The sequence below is a fragment of the Schistocerca americana genome, chromosome 3 (genome assembly GCF_021461395.2).
Source record: "Schistocerca americana isolate TAMUIC-IGC-003095 chromosome 3, iqSchAmer2.1, whole genome shotgun sequence".
Taxonomy (NCBI): domain Eukaryota; kingdom Metazoa; phylum Arthropoda; class Insecta; order Orthoptera; family Acrididae; genus Schistocerca; species Schistocerca americana.
This window is the reverse complement of record NC_060121.1, coordinates 369,833,854-369,855,149: the sequence shown is the minus strand read 5'-3', so window position 1 is coordinate 369,855,149 and position 21,296 is coordinate 369,833,854. Positions and strand designations below refer to the sequence as shown.

Here is a 21,296-nt window from a genome sequence, read left to right as displayed (position 1 = left end):
ACACACACACACACACACAAATGCAACTCACACACACATGGCCACAGTCTCTGGCAGCTGAAGCCAGATTATGAGCAGCAGCAGCAGTGCGTGATGGGAGAGGCAACTGGGTGGGGTAAGGAGGAGGCTGGAGTGGGGAGGGGGAGAGACAGCAGGGTAGGAGTGGGGGACAGTCAAGTGCTGTTGAGGAGCATGCAGGGATGAGGTGGAGAGAGGGTAGGGCAGCTGGTGCAGTCGGGAGGTTAGACAGTGGGTGGGGGAAAGAGCAGGACTGAGCGGAAAAGGAGAGAAGTATAAAGAGTAAGTTCGTTGGTAGAACAGAAGTTTGTGTAGTACTGGAATGGGAACAGGGAAGGGGCTAGATGGTTGAGGACAATGACTAACAAAGGTTGAGACCAGGAGGGTTATAGGAACATAGGATATTTTGCAGGGAGAATTCCCACCTGCACAATTCAGAAAATCTAGTGTTAGTGGGAAGGATCCATATTGCACAGGCTGTGAAGCAGTCATTGAAATTAAGAATGGCATGTTGGGTGGCATGCTCAGCAACAGGGTGGTCCAGTTGTTTCTTGCCCACAGTTTTGGTGGCCACTCAGAGATTACAACAACAGTCCGTTTTCTAATCGAAATACTAATATTTTGATAAATCAAAGTATGTCAGCTCAGCATGCATATGCAAGCTTGTTGGTTATACACTACTGGCCATTAAAATTGCTACACCATGAAGATGACATGCTACAGATGTGAAATCTAACCGACAGGAAGAAGATGTTGTGATACGCAAATGATTAGCTTTTCAGAACATTCACACAAGGTTGGCGCTGGTGGTGACACCTACAATGTGCTGACATCAGGAAAGTTTCCAACCGATTTCTCATACACAAACAGCAGTTGACCGGTGTTGCCTGGCGAAACGTTGTTGTGATGCCTCATGTAAGGAGGAGAAATGCATACCATCACATTTCCAACTTTGATAAAGGTCCGATTGTAGCCTATCGAGATTCTGGTTTACCGTATCACGACATTACTGCTCGCGTTGGTCGAGATCCAATGACTGTTAGCAGAATATGGAATCGGTGGCTTCAGGAGGGTAATACGGAATGCCGTGCTGGATCCCAACAGCCTCATATCACTAGCAATTGAGATGACAGGCATCTTATCCACATGGCTGTAACGGATCATGCAGCCACGTCTTGATCCCTGAGTCAACAGATGGGGACGTTTGCAAGACAACAACCATCTGCATGAACAGTTCAATGACGTTTGCAGCAGCATGGACTATCAGCTCGGAGACCATGGCTGCTGTTACCCTTGATGCTGCATCACAGACAGGAGCACCTGCGATGGTGTATGCAGCAATGAACCTGGGTGCATAACTGGCAAAATATCATTTTTTTGGATGAATCCAGGTTCTGTTTACAGCATTATGATGGTCCCATCTGTGTTTGGCGATATCGCGGTGATCGCACATTGGAAGCATGTATTCGTCATCGCCATACTGGCGTATCATCTGGCGTGATGGTATGGGGTGCCATTGGTTACAGGTCTCGGTCACCTCTTGTTCACGTTGATGGCACTTTGAACAGTGGATGTTACATTTCAGATGTGTTACGACCCGTGGCTCTACCCTTCATTCAATCCCTGCAAAACCCTGCATTTCAGCAGGATAATGCACAAGCGCACGTTGCAGGTCCTGTACGGGCCTTTCTGGATACAGAAATTGTTCGACTGCTGCCCTGGCCAGCACATTCTCCAGATTTCTCACCGATTGAAAACATCTGGTCAATGGAGGCCGAGCAACTGGCTCATCACAATATGCCAGTCACTACTCTTGATGAACTGTGGTATCGTTTTGAAGCTGAATGGGCAGCTGTACCTGTACATGCCATCCAAGCTCTGTTTGAATCAATGCCCAGGCATATCAAGGTCGTTATTATGGCCAGAGTTGGTTGTTCTGGGTACTGATTTCTCAGGATCTATGCACCCAAATTGCGTGAAAATGTTATGCACAAGCACATGTTGCAGGTCCTGTACGGGCCTTTCTGAATACAGAAAATGTTCGACTGCTGCCCTGGCCAGCACATTCTCCAGATCTCTCACCGATTGAAAACTCTGACTCAATGCCCAGGCGTATCAAGGCCGTTATTAAGGCCAGGGGTGGTTGTTCTAGGTACTGAATTCTCAGAATCTATGTACCCAAATTGCGTGAAAATGTAATCACATGTCAGTTCTAGTATAATATATCTGTCCAATGAATACCTGTTTATCATCTGCATTTCTTCTTGGTGTAGCAATTTTAATGGCCAGTAGCGTAGAAGGCAGCACAGTGGTTGCAGCTTAGCTTGCAGTTCACATGACTGGCTTCACACGTAGCCCTGCCTTTGATAGGATATGTGATGTTTGTGACCGGACTGGAATACAGACAACTGAGCATTTAGCATGTTTTTAAAATCCCTACAAAGACATAATGCTCTACCTGGATTGTGAATGATGACTAGAGGTGATGCCCATTTGCTATAAGAAAACTGGAACAGCACTTGTAGCCCCTATAAATGACCCAGTTCTTATTTAATTTTATCTTGCAACACTAAAGGTATTGGCGGGCTTTGAAAAATTTTCTCACTGACAACTCTATTAATGCCAGGATGGAAAAAAAATAGTAGCATTACCCAGGCCTGGAGTAAACATGGGAGTGTACTGGAAAGACAAAGAATCCATTTCTGCACACGGGAGGGCATTATGTATTGCTTGCACTGGATGTTGGTTATAAAACCCAAATATTGTATAGGCGTCAAGGTGAAAAGGATTTTCCACAGAGGGTTCTGCCACTACAAAGAAAGGAAGGTTTCAGGTAACTTCCTTACACATTAATTCCAGAGCTATCTGTCCTAGTACCAGGATTTCGTGGTATGTGTTAGGCCACAGCATAGTGGAGATCCGAGACGGAGGTACATAGGTTGATTAATAGAGATTGGAACTCCTGAATCAAAAAGAAATAAAATTGGAGTATCATGAGTCATTGCTGACAGCATAAGATGGTGTGGTACTACTCTTGAATTTGTGATGTCATTTATTTGCATAGGCACACTCATCCTCTGGTGGCTCAATTAAACATCTGCTATTTGGCTGTGGCCAAAATGCTGTTGACACAAATCATTATAATGTGGGCTAAAACGTCCAGCATGTAAAGGCAAAAAATCAAAACAGTTGGTCATTCCACAAAAATTTCAGTAGCTGAGCTGAGAAACTGTGACGGCACAGGGTCTAATGCCCGTCTGGTTGAGTGCAGGCTGCTCCACTTCTACCTGAACTATGCAGCAATTTTGCAGTTTCACAGATAAATAGTCTGGGTCAAACCACATTAGCTGATCAGTATGACTGTTCTGATATATAACATCCTGTGGAAAAGGTAGCCTGAGCTGCTTGTGAAATGCCGAAAGCCCTAGCAACATGCAAAACTTCAGCAGAAGAATGATCCTACTGCCTTAATGCTTGAGCACTCACTCAACTGTCTGTTGTTAATGTTCTCATCATGTCATGTATTAATGATTCTGCGTATTATCCTCCACGAGAACACATAAAATTGCATTTTCTCTCAGACCCTGCAGATCAATGATATTGCTCTGTAGTGTTGGAGGAGCTCTAAATGAGTGGCCACCTTCAGCATTGTTGTAACAAAGTGTTCACTTAAAAGTGCGTTATAGTGGTTAGGAGCAACACTGGTCATTCTGCTAATTGGGGTCATTTTGCTCATTGGCCAATTTTTGCACAATAGAGATCTGAGTTGCTGATAATAAAAAAAAGATCCATGACTCTTGGGGCACTCGGTGTCACTTTCTGTGTGAAATGCTATGCTAAACACTTTTAGTATACTTCCCAGTCTTCTTAAACCTCATTAAATGATTGGAAAGCCAGGTTGGACAGAAGTGATTGCAGACATGCCAGATCCAACACCCTCCTCATGAGCTTGTGCTTGTGCCAAAGCTAGACTGTGATTCATATACATCTACATCTACATGATTACTCAGCAATTCACAATTAAGTGCCTGGCAGAGGATCCATCAAACCATCTTTAAGCTACTTCTTTGTGGTTCCACACTTGAAACGCACCTGGGAAAAACATTATGTTTTCTCAAGCATTCCCATATTTTATCCCTTGGTACACTGTCATATGCTTTTTAGAAATCCACGAATACTACTATCAGGTCCTTTCCTTTTTCCCAATACTTCTCCATTAACTGATGGAGGGAGAAAATTAGGTCTATTGTTCCCCTATTACTTCTGAATCCATGCTGTTGTTCCTCTAATTGGTGTTCTAGAATTTTCTGCAATCTTTTTTCTATGACCTTTTCCATTATCTTAAGGCAGTGTGATAACAGTGTGATTCCTCGGTAGTTGGTGCATTTCTTTCTACTACCTTTCTCGAGCAATGGTATTACAATTCCTTTTTTCCATTCGTCTGGCACTTTATTTCCTTTTCATATCACCCCCAGCACAAAGTGTAACCACTGTATTCCACGGATTCCTGCAGCTTTAATCATAACTGCTGTCAGCTCATCTACTCCAGCCGCCCTCACACTTTTCATCTGTTTCAGGGAATTCTCAGCTTCTAATCAAGAGATTGGATCCTGCTCCTACTCTAATTCAATGACTTTGGTGTATTTTTCTTGTACACCTTCCCCATTCAGTAAGATTTCAAAATAATTCTTCATCTCTTCTCTGATACCTTCTATGTCCCTGATGATATCCCCATATAGGAGTTTTTGGTTCCCTTTGTCATCCTGCTCTAGTTTCTGGGTGAATATTTCCCAACTTTTCTCCTTTTCTTCTTTCACAATTCACTTTGCTTGGAGTTTCTTTTGTCAGTATTCCTTCTCCAGTGTTGTTAATTTGTGATCATCTTTTGGCACCAGCCCCTGGTTCTGATTTCTTTATCCAAACTCCATTTTTTTCTTTGGCATATTTTGTTTTTTAATTGCGTCTTTCACTCTGTCGTTCCACCAACTACTTTCTTTGTCTTTCACTTTACCCTTTGTCTTGCGGCATATCTGCACAGCACTGTTAATGATTGATGCTTTAAACAGGTTCCACTCTTCCTCTACACTACCCCTTTCTGTTTTTGGCAATTTTTGTGCTACTAGATTTTGGAAACTTTTCTTATTTTCTTCTTCTTTCAACTTCCATGCTTTAATTTTTGGCATTCTTTGTACAGCATTCAAACTTTTCTTCTTATAATTTAGATCAGCTACTAGTAGCCTGTGGTCCTTATCCGAGAACTCACTTGGTATGTGCGGTCCATTTAGTACATGTCGGACCCGCGTGTCGCCACTGTGTGATCGCAGACCGAGCGCCACCACAAGGCAGGTCTCGAGATACGGGATAGCTCTCGCCCCAGTTGTACGACGACTTTGCTAGCGACTACACTTACAAAGCCTTTCTCTCATTTTGCCGAGAGACAGTTAGAATAGCCTTCAGCTAAGTCCATGGCTACGACCTAGCAAGGCACCATTAGCCTTACAGAGTTTGATAGTTATCGTATGAAATGTCTCATCAAGAATGCTGTATTCAACAAGGATAAATAAAAGTTAAGTATTCGAGGAGCTGCATACTTTTCTTATTAGAATTCACTACTTATCCTGTTCCAGAATTCACGCTCGACTGCGTTAGGTAGCGTGCATTTAGGCCGCCTCTATCTACAAGGTGTTGGCACATTTACCAACACATCACTGGCGACGATTTAACGGAAAGGGTCTTGTTCTTTCTAATTGCTTACATTTACTTGTGTCATGGCTTCGCCACAATCTCCAGATGTACTGTCCGAATTTTATCGCTTGCAGAATCAGCAGACGCAGGCGTTATTGGATGCCCTTGGACAGCTCGTCCAGGGTCAACGTGCGCTGCAAACCGATGCGGCCACCGCCGCTTCACCGCTACCACAGCCACAACATGCAGTTGCACCGCCATTCCGTAATTTTCAAGCAGACGTAGAATCCTGGACGGAATGGTCACGCCAGTTTGGATTTCATCTCGCCGCCTACAGAATTCGAGGTAACGAGCGGCAGCCTCATTTATTGTTGTGTGTAGGGGTGCAAACGTACCGTGTGATAGTGAAATTGTTTCCCCGACGCGACGTAGCAACTCTGTCCTACGAAGAAATTTTGTCGGCATTGGACGCCTATTTCAAAGAAACAGTTAATGTGGTTGCAAAGAGGTATACTTTCTTTCGTACAAAACGTACGGCCGGTCAAACTAATAGGGAGTGGGTTGCAACTTTGCAAGGCCTTACTAGGGATTGTGCGTTTGAATGTGACTGTGGCCTTCCTTATTCAGATACAATGGTACGTGATGCAATTGCGCAGAACGTTTCTGATGTTCGCATACGGGAACAGATTTTGAAACTAGTTAATCCCTCCCTTCAACAAGTGATAGACATATTGGATAGGCAAGACACACTTGACTGTGCTCAGGAATCTTTTGCAACTTCGCCAGCCGTGTGTCACATTAACCGGCCCGCCAGGCGCGCTACGCGGCCCGGTAAACTGCCCTCGCACACATCTGCACAGCTGCCGCCACGCTCTAAACCAGGTGTGCCGCGCCAGCACACAAATGCAGTGAAATCATGCCCGCGGTGTGCTACTAGACATTCGCGTGACAATTGCCCGTCACGCCAAGCTATTTGCTTTTTCTGTAATAAGAAAGGACATGTTCAAAGTGTTTGCCAGAAAAAGCTCAGATCAGACAATCACAACCATTCCAGGCCCTTTGCTTCGCGCCGGAATCGAACCAAGGACACTCAGACTCGTGAACCTTCGCCCATGGACATTCATGTAGTTACTTCCACCCCGTCCAGTGCCACTTTCTCTAACAGTGACTGTGTTCGTCCCACAAAACATGTGCGTCGACGTCGCCGGAAATCACGTCAATTAGCAAGTGATTCTGTACCAGTGTCTGTTCAAATTGCACAAAACAGTCGCTCTTGTTGTCAGCAGGACCATAAACTTTTTGTAGATTTGGACTTCAATGGCACGGTCATACCATTCCAGCTCAATACCGGAGCTGCAGTTTCATTGCTCAATCACGACACGTACAAACAACTGGGCAAACCTCCGTTGCGTGCCGCAAATGTTCAGTTAAAAAGTTATTCAGGACAGCAGATCCCTGTGTTAGGACAGTGCACCCTTCTTGCCACATACAACGGACAAACAAAACTTGTGTCATTTTACGTTTTTCGTTCTTCTACTGCAGTGAACTTGTTTGGTTTAGATTTATTTCAATTGTTTAACATGTCTATCGTAAATCAGGTCCTATCAGTGAACCAGACTGTGCCTTCAGACAGTGTTTCTCGTCTCTGTGAAGAATTTGCAGACATTTTTGCACCGGGCCTTGGTTGCGCTAAGAACTATGAAGCACATTTGGAACTGAAAGTAAATGCGCAACCGAAATTTTTCCGAGCGCGCAATGTTCCCCACGCATTGCGTGATGAGGTCACAAGAACTTTAAACGATCTAGAATCACAGGGTGTAATTGAACGTGTGCAAGCTTCTCTCTGGGCCTCACCCTTAGTAATTTTGCCAAAACCTTCCGGAAAACTGAGGCTTTGTGTGGACTTCAAGGCAACAGTGAATCCACAACTAGTGACTGCAACTTTTCCCTTACCCCACCCGGAAGATCTTTTTGATAAACTGTGCCCGGGTAAATACTTTTCCAAGTTGGACCTAGCAGATCCGTACTTGCAAATCCCAGTGGACGCCGAATCCCAGCGCGTCTTGGTGGTTAACACGCATCTTAGTTTGTACCGCTTCAAAAGACTGCCATTCGGGTGTGCATCCGCCCCTGCATTGTTTCAGCAATATTTACAAACTGTTTGTGCGTCGGTCCCTACTGCTGAGAACTATCTGGACGATATTGTGATCTCCGGAAAGACAGCCGACGAGCATTTAGCACACCTCCGAACATTATTTCAGGTATTGCGACAAAATGGTCTTCGCTTGCGGAAGGACAAATGTGTGTTTTTTGCTCGGGACTTGCCGTATTTGGGACATGTCATCAATGCCCAAGGCATACATCCGAGTCCAGAGCACCTCCGTGCCATACAAGATTTGCCTTCACCGCAGAATATGAAACAGCTACAGAGTGTATTGGGTAAAATTAACTATTATCATCGCTTTCTGCGCAATGCCTCTTCCATTTCAGCTCCGCTTCATCGCTTACGCCGTAAGGGTGTTCCGTTCGTCTGGACGACGGAATGCGAACGCGCCTTTCGCCAGTTGAAATCGGCGTTGCTTTCTAATACTTGCCTTACGCCATTCGATCCCCAGAAACCCCTTTTGTTGATGGTAGATGCATTGGATTTCGGGATCGGTGCTGTGCTTGCGCACAAAGTTGGCTCGCATGATCGCCCTATTGCCTTTGTGTCCAAATTGCTCTCGTCTGCGGAAAGAAATTATTCACAGATAGAGAAAGAAGCTTTGGCTCTCGTGTTTAGTGTTACTAAGTTTCATGATTTCTTGTATGGTCGTCACTTTACCATCATCACAGACCACAAACCTTTGACGTCGCTTTTTCATCCGAACAAGCCTGTACCTCCGCGTACAGCGCAGAAATTCATTCGCTGGTCTATTTTCCTCTCGCAGTACCGCTACAATATCTTGTATTGGTCCACTGCTAAGCACGGAAATGCCGATGCGTTGTCCCGTTTGCCTGTTGCTGAGGATAAAGCATTCGATTCTTCCGAACTTGCTTGCATGTTCATTGATTCGGAAACCGATGAAGTGGTCGAATCGTTTCCGATTGACTTTCGTCGTGTAGCTACAGCCACAGCTGCTGATCCTGTCCCTGCTACCGTTTTGCGTTTTGTTGCTACGCAATGGCCTTTGTCAAAGTCTCGGATCGAGGATCCGTTGGTTCGCCGATTTTTTGTTCACAAGGAGAGACTTTTTGTTCGACGTGGTGTTTTGTTGTTGCGTTCTGATAATGGTCAGTCCAGAGTCGTGGTCCCACGTTCGTTACAGTCCTCTGTCTTACGGCTTCTTCACCAAGGACATTGGGGTATAGTGCGAACGAAACAACTTGCTCGTCAGCACTGTACTTGGTTCGGAATCGATGCTGTGATTACCAATATGTGTTGTTCTTGCATGGCGTGTGTCGAACGACAATCCGCACTGCCGCGGAAAGTCTTTGCATGGCCAAAAGCCACTTCCCCTTGGCAACGCTTGCACATCGATTTTGCTGGTCCATTCTGGAATGCTCGATGGTTGGTTCTGGTAGATGCCTTCAGTAATTATCCTTTTGTTGTCCGGATGTCTTCCACGACGTCCTCTGCCACCATTCAAGCGTTGTCTGCTATCTTTTGCATTGAAGGTCTTCCGCAGACTATTGTTTCCGATAATGGCCCACAATTCATGTCCGCAGAATTTCAGTCATTCTGCCAGGCCAATGGTATTCAACATCTGACATCCGTGCCGTTTTCGCCTCAGTCAACCGGTGCCGCTGAACGATTGGTCCGGACTTTCAAGTCACAGATGTTGAAGTTGAAAGAGTCGCATTCTCGGGAGGACGCGTTGTTGCTCTTTTTGTCATCGTATCGCTCTCAGCCCCAAGATGGTCGCTCGCCGGCTGAGTTGCTCCACGGTCGTCCTCATCGAACCTTGATGTCTTTGCTGCATCCGCCGCATCAGGTTCCTGTGCAGCGGCAGACTCCTGCTTTTGCTCCAGGCGACGTGGTGTTTTATTGCAACTATCGAGGTTCATGGCGTTGGCTCGGCCGCGCGATGTATTTGGTTTTGGGGGCCTCTGGTGATGTGCGTCGGCATCTCAATCAGCTGCGCCTCTGTCGTCGCACAGGTTCTGCCGCTCCCCGTCTACTTTCAGCGACGGTGCCGTCCGGTCAGCGCCCTGGGGACCCATCTACTGGCTCGCCTCATCCCCAGGTGTTACCGACGATGCCATCCATTTTGCCCCATGGAGACGCGCCGCCGCAGCCGCCGCCGCCGCCGCCTGTTCTCCCGCCGGCGCCGCCCGCATTCGACGCTTCGCTGCAGCCGCCAAGCGCCTCCCTGGGTCACGTGCCGCCGATCGCTTCCCGTGACCAGCTGTCCTCCACCATGGAACTCTTGCCCGCTCCGGACCACATGACGTCATCGCGCGTCGGCTACCCCGACGCAATGGAGGTCGACCCTTCGGCCCCTCCTGTCTCTTTACGGGCACATACACCGCATGTTGACGTGCACCCTGGACTAGGTTTTCAGGCGTTTCCTAGTTCCCCTCGGACCGAATGGCCGGGTGCGGGTGGCACAGCCTCGCCTGTTGTTAGGCTCCCCACCTCATCGCATACGTCAACATGGGGTCCTCCCCACGCAGGCGGAAGCCTTATAACACGACCGTTCGCCGATTTGCGGGGGAGGAATGTGGTGTCACCGCCAGACACCACACTTGCTAGGTGGTAGCTTGAATCGGCCGCGGTCCATTTAGTACATGTCGGACCCACGTGTCGCCACTGTGTGATCGCAGACCGAGCGCCACCACAAGGCAGGTCTCGAGATACGGGATAGCTCTCGCCCCAGTTGTACGACGACTTTGCTAGCGACTACACTTACAAAGCCTTTCTCTCATTTTGCCGAGAGACAGTTAGAATAGCCTTCAGCTAAGTCCATGGCTACGACCTAGCAAGGCACCATTAGCCTTACAGAGTTTGATAGTTATCGTATGAAATGTCTCATCAAGAATGCTGTATTCAACAAGGATAAATAAAAGTTAAGTATTCGAGGAGCTGCATACTTTTCTTATTAGAATTCACTACTTATCCTGTTCCAGAATTCACGCCCGACTGCGTTAGGTAGCGTGCATTTAGGCCGCCTCTATCTACAAGGTGTTGGCACATTTGCCAACACATCAGTATGACTTTAGTGTCCCTTACTTTTCCTCCAATTAATTTGTCTGTTAATATGCAGTCTATAACTGTCTTAGATTTGCCATCCCAGCCATATCTAGTAATCTTATGGCTACCTTGTTTCTTGAAGAATGTATTCTACACTAAAAGATGATTCCTTATGCACAGATTTAGAATTTGTTCACCCTTAGTACTTCATCTTCCATATCCAAAAAGGCCCATCACCTCCTCATATGCAATTCTATCCATGCCGATCTGAGCATTCAGATCCCCAATTATCATAAAGTATCTTCTCTTACTTGGTCTTCCAGTTCTTCAAGGAATTTCGTTTTTTTCTTCCTCACTGCACCCTTGCTGAGGTGCGCACACTTGGAGTATAGTAAAACAATTCTTTTCCAAGTTCACTCTTGCTCTAATTATTGTTTTACTTACGAAGCTCACATCTGTAACTGGGTCAATGTCTTTGTGAAACACAAACCCCACTTTATTTTTTGCCTCTTTATTGTGACCTGCCAGTATAATTTGTACCCACCTCTCAGCAGTTTATAGTTTTTTCCCTTCCACTTGGTCTCACTCAAGCCAAGAATATGAATCTTTCTCCTCTCCATCATGTCTACAATCTCTTCAGTCTTTCCTGTCAACGTTATTACATTTGATGTTCCCACTCTCAACTTGTTTTTGACTTTTTGTTGGGTTCTAGTCTTCTGTTCTTGTTTAGTGTATCTTCTTGTGTTCCTTGGCTTTTCTTCAGGCTGTGAAGAGCCATCATTTGTTCCAGGGGTACAAGAAGTGCTGTTTACTTAGGTATTTTTAATCCAAGGCTCATTCTTTTATTGAAAGCAATAACAACTTTTTCTCATCTGCTGGTCTGCTAAGCCTAACATGTATGGGGATTTTCTTTCAGGGGTTACTCCCACAGCCTTTGAAGATCCCACTTCACCACAAGGCAGTGGTTCCACTCCTCATTTGCCCTTAGGAGGGAAAGGGTGCCTCCTCTGCCAGCTGCGTCGTACCAAAGATGTTCTTCTCTGCCGTAGCTGCAGTTAAGAACTTCACCATATCCCTGCCAAGGGCTGATAATGGTAAGGAAAAAGGAGAGGTTTAGGATAGGATAGGGTAGGAGGCATGCTAATGATAGGTCATTGTGGGACACACTACGTCTGGCTCCTCACCTTTGGCCCGTCTGGCCTGGGTGACCCTGCTGGTAGCTACGCTACCGCCGGCATAGCCCTCCGGATCCAGAGCAAGCAAACCTCCTTGTCCACAGGGATAGTGCTATGTTAAGGTGGTGTCCCCTGAGGGTTTTTTTTCACACCCAAATGAAATGTAATGTAAATAAAAAGTTTTAAACTATGCAGGTAAAGAGGGAGTCGTAATTAATGTGGGTTTATTTCTTTTCCATGCCACAAGCATTGGAGAGATGAAGAGACACTCTGTGACAGATGAGGGCATGACCATTTGTTGTGCATAATGGTAACTTGAAGGAAAGAACACAACAGTTAACACAAGTGACCCCAGTGAGTGAGTGAAAAAAACCTAAACAGGAGCATTGAATTTTTTAAAATGGGCAGCAGTAGTGTTATTGTGCTTAATAAATGATGTTTCTTGTTTTTGCAATGTAAGAATACAATTAATTAATTTTTCTGTCATTTTACAGAAACGAAAAATGTTTAGGTTTATTCTGCATTGTTAACAGACAGACACTGGCCTATGGACATGGAAATGATTATGGGATAAAGTGAGATATTAAAAACAGATGGAATACAAGGGGGATCGTTTTAAGTTGTAAAGATAAGATTCAGAAAGACTGTTTGCAATTGTGAAACATTTGTAAATAAATGTGTATTAGAATATAGTGTAAGTAATCAGATACATTTCTGTTCTATTTCATTATTCAGACTGCACTCTACTTCTTTTTTTCAAAAGATTCCAGTTACAGCTTTTAGTGAATTACATTTCTGGGGTTTGCTATCGCTATGATATAGAGGAAAGCACCAATTTCAAATCAGACCACACTGCACTTAATATCACTATGACTTTAATTTACATAACCCTGTCTTATTCTCGACTTTAATTTACATAGCCTTGTGTCTTTTTCTCAAATTACATAAAAAAAAATCATCCATTTCACAAGACTAGCTGACATGAGTGTGACTTATATCATGGCAGTTGCAGGTTATCAAAGGATGAGGGATTCAGCAGGTAATGTCACATGATTTGTGAAGAGATTTTACATCTGAAAAACCCGAAAAAGTCCTATGAACATGTATCCGATTTTCGATCCTTACATAGTTGGAGTGTAAGAGGACTACACACATCCATGAATGGATCTGAAGGCAAATGTGAATATTACCTACCACAATTCTGTGTAGGCACTATGACGGACAGAATAATGGTGGGGCAGATGAATGACCCATTCCAAAACAGGTGCGAGGGTTCTCCAACGTATGGCAACACTGTGTCATCACATTGAGGCAACAGCTGCAAGCATACACAGTGCGTAAGTGTGGATTGGATCAGTGAGCAGACAGGAGATCAAATAAATGTCATGCTACGGTGCTGTTTAATTGAACAAGTCCACTATGTCCAGCCGGCCGGTGTGGTCAAGCGGTTCTAGGTGCTTCAGTCTGGAACCGCGCGACCGCTACGGTCACTGGTTCAAATCCTGCCACAGGCATGGATGTGTGTGATGTCCTTAGGTTATTTAGGTTTAAGTAGTTCTAAGTTCTAGGGGACTGATGACCTCAGATTTGTCCCATAGTGCTCAGAACCATTTGAACCACTGTGTCCACGAATAACACCATCTCGCATATGTTCACCCAGAAGAATACACAGACACATATCTGTGTATCAGTACTGTAATGGCAGTGCCCTTGCGGCTGCGACAGGATAACAGAGACGTTTACCTGATCGATTAACCTGTACGCCATAGTATACCGGGGTTTTTCAAACATTACATGAATTCAGAACACTACTTCATGTACATGTAACATCAGAACATGAGGCTGTCTAGTCAGCTGAAAAAGGGATGACACTACTGCAATGGTGCATTGGAGTCTCACCACTAGTACATGGTGCATTAGCAGTCAGCTCGATACTCCACAAACTTGAGTATGGCACACGTTACATTCTGAGGGCTAATATCCTTTCCACGTGCAGCCTGTGAAACATCTGCATCAGATGACTCAGTAAGCAGACAACAATCTTCTGAATGGTTGGCCATACACAGAGACATCATGCAATTAAGTTTATTTAACGATGAGGCAACATTTACTCAATGGGATCACGAACACCCACAACTCTCATACATGGGTGATGGAGAACCCACATGACACAATGGAAACAAGATTCCAAGTTAGATTCTCAGTAAATATTTGGTGTGGTATGACTGATGATCTGGTGATAGGGCATGTACTCCTACAAAATCGCATGACAGACGCAACATAAGCATTTTTCCTGACTGAAGATCTACCTGCATGTTTTTGCCTGCATTAAAGATCGACAAAACAAATATGCAAAACACAACACACCCTCCAATGCAATGACAAGTGCACTGAGTTGGGTGAGGGACTTTTTGAACACCTCTTGTAGGGTGGATCAGTCATCAGTCCCTCCTCTATTCTGACTATCACAGCACTTACACACCATTTTGGTAAATAAAATTCACATTTGTCTTCATAATCATTCATGTATATATGTAGTCTTAAACTGGACACATGTTCGTGGGACTTATTTGGTTTATTTTCAGATGTAGAATCACCTCACAAATCAGATACTGGTTTTTGGTCTGGGATCTTGGTAAACAATTTTCAAATACTTACTACATATAGTACTTTGTTCACCTCATGGACACAGTTCAGTATACACAGTTTTTGTACTCTTATAATATTCTTTCTGGCGCCTCTTCATTTGATATCTTAATATCTGTATGCAGGATCAAGGCGATCTGTCCTTATCCATCAACAACAGAGGCATCTGCTTTCCAGAATATTTCACTTGGTCCTCTTCAACTCTTTGGATCATTTTCTTGAATAACAGTGTCCACTTCTCCTATCCTCGCCAAAACATTTTATCAGTGTTAAGCTCTTCAACAATACTAGCACATCAACAACTTACTTCCCCTTCAGCATGAAACAAATCTCCCTTACAGGCTTTCCACCTACAGACATTGCACAAATGAGTCGTATTTCTTCTAGACAACATCAGGCTGCCTTCATGACTACTATATTTCATTTTATCCACAACTATGTTAATATTTTTAAAATATATGTAATCAAGAATCACATATTGTGTATAAATGGAGTCTTGCTTCATAATTACAACACAGTTTTGAAACTTCCTGGCAGATTAAAACTGTTACCAGCTCAAGGCACTAACTTGTAACTTCTGATTTTTGTAGAAACATGCTCTACAGTCTGAGTTATCTATGCCTGACTCACAAGCCACTCTCAAAACCTTAGTTCCACCAGGAGCTCTCTCTTACTTCTCAAACTTTATAGAAGTTTTCCTACCTGCCTTGTAGGTCTAGTAAGCCTGAAAGAAAGGATATAGCTTAGACATAAGCTAGGGTATTGCTTCCAGACTGGATTTTCACTCTGCAGCAGAGTTTGTGCTGATGTGGAACTCAGCTTTAGTTCCACCAGTACCTCTCTCCTCAAATCAGCATGCAGTCATCTGCAGAGTGAAAAGATCATTCTGGACAACCTAGGTTATTTGAAATATGTAACAAAAGCTCGTTGCTTGCTTACTGGTTAAAGTCTATGCTACAGGGAAGTTACAGTAGTGTAAGTCCTGGCAGAATGTGCATGATTTAGGAGCAAAGGTAACAACTTTGGCATGTCACTTTGCTGTGGACGACTGTTCAGTTTCACTGGGTGCATCACAACCCCTGCCATCTTGATCTGTCCCCTCCGTATTAGCTACAAAGACGGGAACTGTCCTGTGACATATTTTTCATTTGCCTAATCATCCAGGCTTCAATCTCCACAAGCCCCATAACCCCTCCACCCTGCTCCAAGGCACTAGCTTTACTCACCCTACACTGTGCCTACACCCTGTTTTCTGCAGTCTCTGCTTCCTCTATTCTGTCACCCACTCCCAGTCCACTGTTCCAAATCATCATCATTGTGCACTGCACTAGCTCACCAGAGCTGGAGCCCATATCGCATTCCTATCCTTTGCATCTGCTGCATCCCATGAGCCATCAGCCACTCTTCTTCAACCCTCCTTTCCACTTCTGCTGCCTTTCTCCCCTCCCCCATTCGACCCGACACAACCCCCCATTGTAGTCAAACTGTAGAACTGCAGTTACAGAATTGTGTATTCAGCCTGTACAGAAGTGTGTGTGTGTGTAACTATCTATGCCTGTGGTAGTAAACGTGGTCCCCAATGTCCACTACTGGGCATTCCAGCTTTCTTGGTGGACAGCAGGCAGTAAAAATTTTAAATACATTTTCATTAGGTTTTCATAAAATTTTGATGTAAAGTTTGTTACTTTCCTCCTTCATAAAGCACCACTGCTGTGGAACCACTGTGTGAATAGAAAATTTTACTAGTAACAGAATACAGAAGTGGGCAGTAGGTAAAAAAATGTTCACTACCCCCAGTCCATGGCAAAAGTTAAGTTATTTTCAATCTTAATTTATAGTATGTACAAATACGTACCTTTGAAGTCAAAGATGTATGATATTCTATTTGCAAGAAGACTTCTGAAAGAATGTAATCCCCCTGTTTTGTTGAACAAGTGCAGACCAGAAAACCAGTAAAACTCAGAATCACAAAAGCACAGTCCCACAAAAACACCAGTACGAGAGCCTCGGAGTGTTAAAGGATTCACACCTGTAATATAAGGACAGCAGATATAAAAATAAGTGTTACTAAAGAAGGCCATAAAAAGGACATTTGCTTGTCTATATGACACATAGAGTTAAAATATTTGGATAGAAAGACTGACTATATTTGAACAAGATTAATTTATTGATTATTATGTTATTTATAGTTCAGTTAGTTACGTACCAGCATCAATTATAGCTTCACACACAACTTCAGTCATTATGCGAGCTTGTGGATCCATTTTATCAGCTATTGCAGGGGGAAGATTAAAGAATTCTGCATCAAAATGTGAAAGGCTGTTTAGCTTGCCTGTATGGGGTTCTTCACCCCACAATCCTGTGAATTAATTGAAAACATGGTTATACAATAGTAATTGTTTTCACATTCTCTCTGTAAGATAACACAAACTGCAAATCTTTTCTAATATTATTTCTACATGAGATGTAGTGTGTAGTATATAGCTCTGCTCCAAAGTGTGGACAATTAACAGCCCCATCCCTTTGCACTTGCTTCCCCTGACATGTGACACAACTGACTTCCCAACTGATGAAGTGCACCACTTCATGTGGGTTTCAGTTTCAGTGCAAGAGAAAAGTTCAGAATTGTTTTTTTGGGGGGATGGGGTTATTGTATTCAGTCCCTGTTGGGCCCTGTCTCCCCCATACAGGGCCCCTCTGGCAAGCCATGCACAGTAAAGTCAAGCAGTGGTGATATGTCATGTACTTCCTAGAGAGGCGTCAGTATCCAAGGGTAAGGATAGTACCTGAGCTACATTTGGTACTGTAGCTCAGGTTTGTGACTCTTGGCAGTTCAATCCAATACAGCTATTTGCTACGGGGCAAATTTATTTGCACAAGTGTCAGTTTGTCACACTAAAAACAGGGAAACTATGGAACACAGCAAAGCACATCTATTGCAATCCATTTATAAGAAGGTAAGCACCTAATATCACCAACATCCACCTACAATGTGAAGTAGCCTCTGCCATGCTCTTCACAATGGCTTACAGAGCATGGGTGTAGATATGGACGCGTGCTAAACATAACACACTAAAAGTAACAACATCCTGAATTCTAAATTTCCCACAGCAGCAGCAGCTGCAGCAGCAGCTCACGTTTGTTCACTGCTCCTAGTTTAGTCTTTATGTAAGCGTAATCTAGCTTCACACTTAATTCCTACAGTTATTTTATCATCGAAAGAGACACATTCATATATAGAGATTGCTAATTATTATGACCATTACAATATCACAATGAAGGGGTTGACCAGTGTTCATGAATGGTTGGAAGCTGCACTTGACACTGCTAACCAGTTCCATACGACCACTGCTAACTGCACTAGTGATGGAGTGGCAGGGCAATCCCATGTTGTAAAGATGTTGTGAAGCTCGAGAGCTACTCTTTTTGGCGATGTGGCCTGTGGAGAACCCCCAACGCCAGTCTGGCACCAGATGGCCATCTGATGATGATGCATGTGATGTGTCCAAATATGAATCTGTCCCACAAGAGCACCGTACGTGGTCAAGGGCCAAAAGACAACCCACACACTTCTAACAAACTGGCTGTAAGTTTTGCTTCCTGCTCATGCAGCAGTTGCTCCTCTGTCATGGTCAGGGCTCCGACAGAGTGGAAAGACAGAGCTTACAGTTCTAGGCAGTTCCACTGTTAGTGCATTGTGGCCTCTCTTGAGGTAACTGTATTACAGAAGTGAAACAAAACAAATATGCATGAAGTGTATATCCCAGGAGGAACTGTCTGCCAAGTGGCAGAGGTCATACTAAGAGCATTTGAGAGCACAGGATGCAGTCAGCTGCAGAACATTTTTCACATAGGGACCGATGATGTCTTTTTGGAGACTGCTGGAAGTGGTGAAGGCAGCTAGCCATACTTGTGAGGACTCCGCACAGCTGTGCATTTACAGTGTCATTCTGAGGAATGATCAGAGCCCTCTGGTCTGGAGCTGAGTGTAGAGTCTAAACCAGAGGATTCTTGATTTCTGTGACAAATCGCTGTAATTTACTTGACATCCATTACACAGCAGAAACTTGTAAATCTGCACACTACCACCAAAAAATTGGCACAAGTGTTGCAGGGAACATGTGGAACACACATTTTTTTCTTTAGACTGGACAAAATCCAAGCCTCCCACAGAAAATGGCCACCAGATAAACCAATTATTTCAGAAGGCCAGATAGCAAATTCAGCACATGAGAACTGCAAAGTATTTGCTGTTAACTGTAATAGTATTCACAGGGTGTAAGTAGTCTGAGGACACCTGGGGAAGTACATAACGTGGGTCTCCCTCCACCTCCTTCATGCTGACTCCCCTCCAACCCATCCATCTCAACAAAATGTCGCTCACACATCATCTCTCACAGACAGTCACTGGCCTCATCCACCCTGACATGCACACTACGTTCCACCATTTCCCTGCTGCTCACTTCCCACTAAATTCAAGAAGTGAAATAAGTAGGGTGAACTTAAAAAAAGTCTATTTTATTTTAATTGCTTTGGTGAATTGAAACATAAGCTTAACAGTTTTCCCCTGAACTATTCACACATAAAGCAGCTATTTCTCCCTGCATTACTGTACATAACAAATATTGCTTGCGACCCTAGGTACACGTTAATTAAATATAAAACTAAATTCTTTCATTTGAGAATCTGTATTTAATTCGTACGGCAATGTTTTTATGATCAGAATCAAAAATATTAAAATTTGTTTATCACAACACTGACTAATGTCACAAAAAGTGAAATAATATCTTGTAGTTGTAGTAGTAGTAGTAGCTTCATTCATCCCTAGAACTCTTTTTACAAGGATGTCAAAGTATTTACAAGTTCTGACAAATTTAAAATAAGCTAATTCATATACATATACATTTACAGACTTCTAGTTAGAGACAATCATTAGATTTACTCCTGGTATACAATACTTCTTTTACAAATAACTTATTAAATAACGTTATGCCACACTGTTCAGTTATATCTCACTGTCAATCACTGCACATACTATACACACGTTGTTTCATAACCTTCACTCACTACACACACAAACACATACACCGGTGATCTCTGGACCGTTTTCTGTACTGCAACTTCCAATTTGCTATCCTGAAAAACTGAGACAGCATCCCTCTATAATGAGTGAGATGCTGTGTTCAGAAAGAGAAAGAGGTGTTAGTGCTGTGCTAAGCGTAGCTTGAGGTAAGTTTTTCTATAAAAGGAAAAAAGAAGAAAAAACATAGTGTGAAGGTGTTATGTGGACTGTTGGATGTTTTATAATCATTATTATTATTTATTTATATGACTTTTTTTACCAAACTCATACTCTGTTTTATCTAAGTAATCCTTCAATGTATAAAATGTATTGCACAACACATACTTTTTAATTGCCTTTTTAAATAAGTGTATTTTTGCAATTTCTTTATCTCTAGATCTTATAATTAAATGTTTCCCTGAGACATTTAAGTCTCTTTTTATTGTCTACGACACTAATGGCCCAGATATCGCCAGTATGTGTGTTTGTTTGTGTAGTGAGTGAAGTGTTATGAAACAATGTGTGTATAGTGTGTGCAGTGATTGATAGTGAGATATGAGTGAACAGTGTGGCATAACATTATTTAATAAGTTATTTGTAAAAGAAGTATTGTATACCAGGAGTAAATCTAATGATTGTCTCTAACTAGAAGTCTGTAAATGTATGGGTAAATGAATTAGGCTATTTTAAATTGGTCTAAACTTGTAAATACTTTGACTGTACCTTCTATGCAATACTCGAAAAATACTCGTTTACATAGTTTACTAAGAGAAGTGGATTATTCATTACCTTATCCCCATCCCTTAGTAGTATGTTATTCTTCATTTGTTTGCCTCTCCTTGTTTCCTTTTTTATAATATCCCAGACTGCTTTGCTTTTATTCTCTGCATTATATATTATTTTGTCATTAAATGACTTTTTTGCAGCAATCAGCACCTTCCTATAGATCTTTTTCTATCTATGATAGAAATTTAAGAATTCTGAATCATTGTGACTCTACGATAATGATCGAAGCAGATGAAAAGAATTAAAATTTGTGCTACGACTCTTTTTCATGAAATTGAGGTATTTAAAAAAGTGTTTGGGAGGTCTTCTTAATACCTGCTGCTATTCATCTGTTTTTGTAAGACGTTGATACAGACATGCATGCTTTTGGAAATGCCTTTTAAAAGTTCAATTTAAATAATGTGGAGAATTTAGAAAATCTCATATTCACATTGGTTTCCTTGTGCACTTCATCCCAACTTTGTTTTGCTAGTTCTTTTGAAAAATCTTTTATTTTGATTTTCTGACAGATGGCGTTTGTAGGCTTGTAGTTTAGGGAATGATTATACAACTGCACTATAAAACAAACACGAGTAGACAATTAAAAAGAAGTACATAAGCCTGAATATCCACGCAAAATATAAACTAGTCCTACTAATCAAAGCAAATGCTATGGGCCCCCCCACATTAGGGGATCCCGAGCCTTGGCGTAGGACATATATGAATGGTATTGTACGTAGTAGCAAATGGAGAGACGGTGGTGTCCAAACCT

General features: G+C 43.1%; 1 protein-coding gene across 1 annotated transcript in view; it reads right to left on the bottom strand.

The window, feature by feature from the left end:
• The window catches only part of LOC124606090 (fatty acid synthase-like), a 448,407-nt gene that overhangs the window by 403,362 nt on the left and 23,749 nt on the right, over positions 1-21,296 (bottom strand). The window contains exons 2-3 of the mRNA XM_047138055.1: positions 16,904-17,056; positions 16,553-16,726 (exon numbers count right to left, since the gene is read on the bottom strand). Of these exons, the coding sequence (XP_046994011.1) occupies positions 16,553-16,726; positions 16,904-17,056 (327 nt within the window). The remainder of the gene's footprint in view (positions 1-16,552; positions 16,727-16,903; positions 17,057-21,296) is intronic.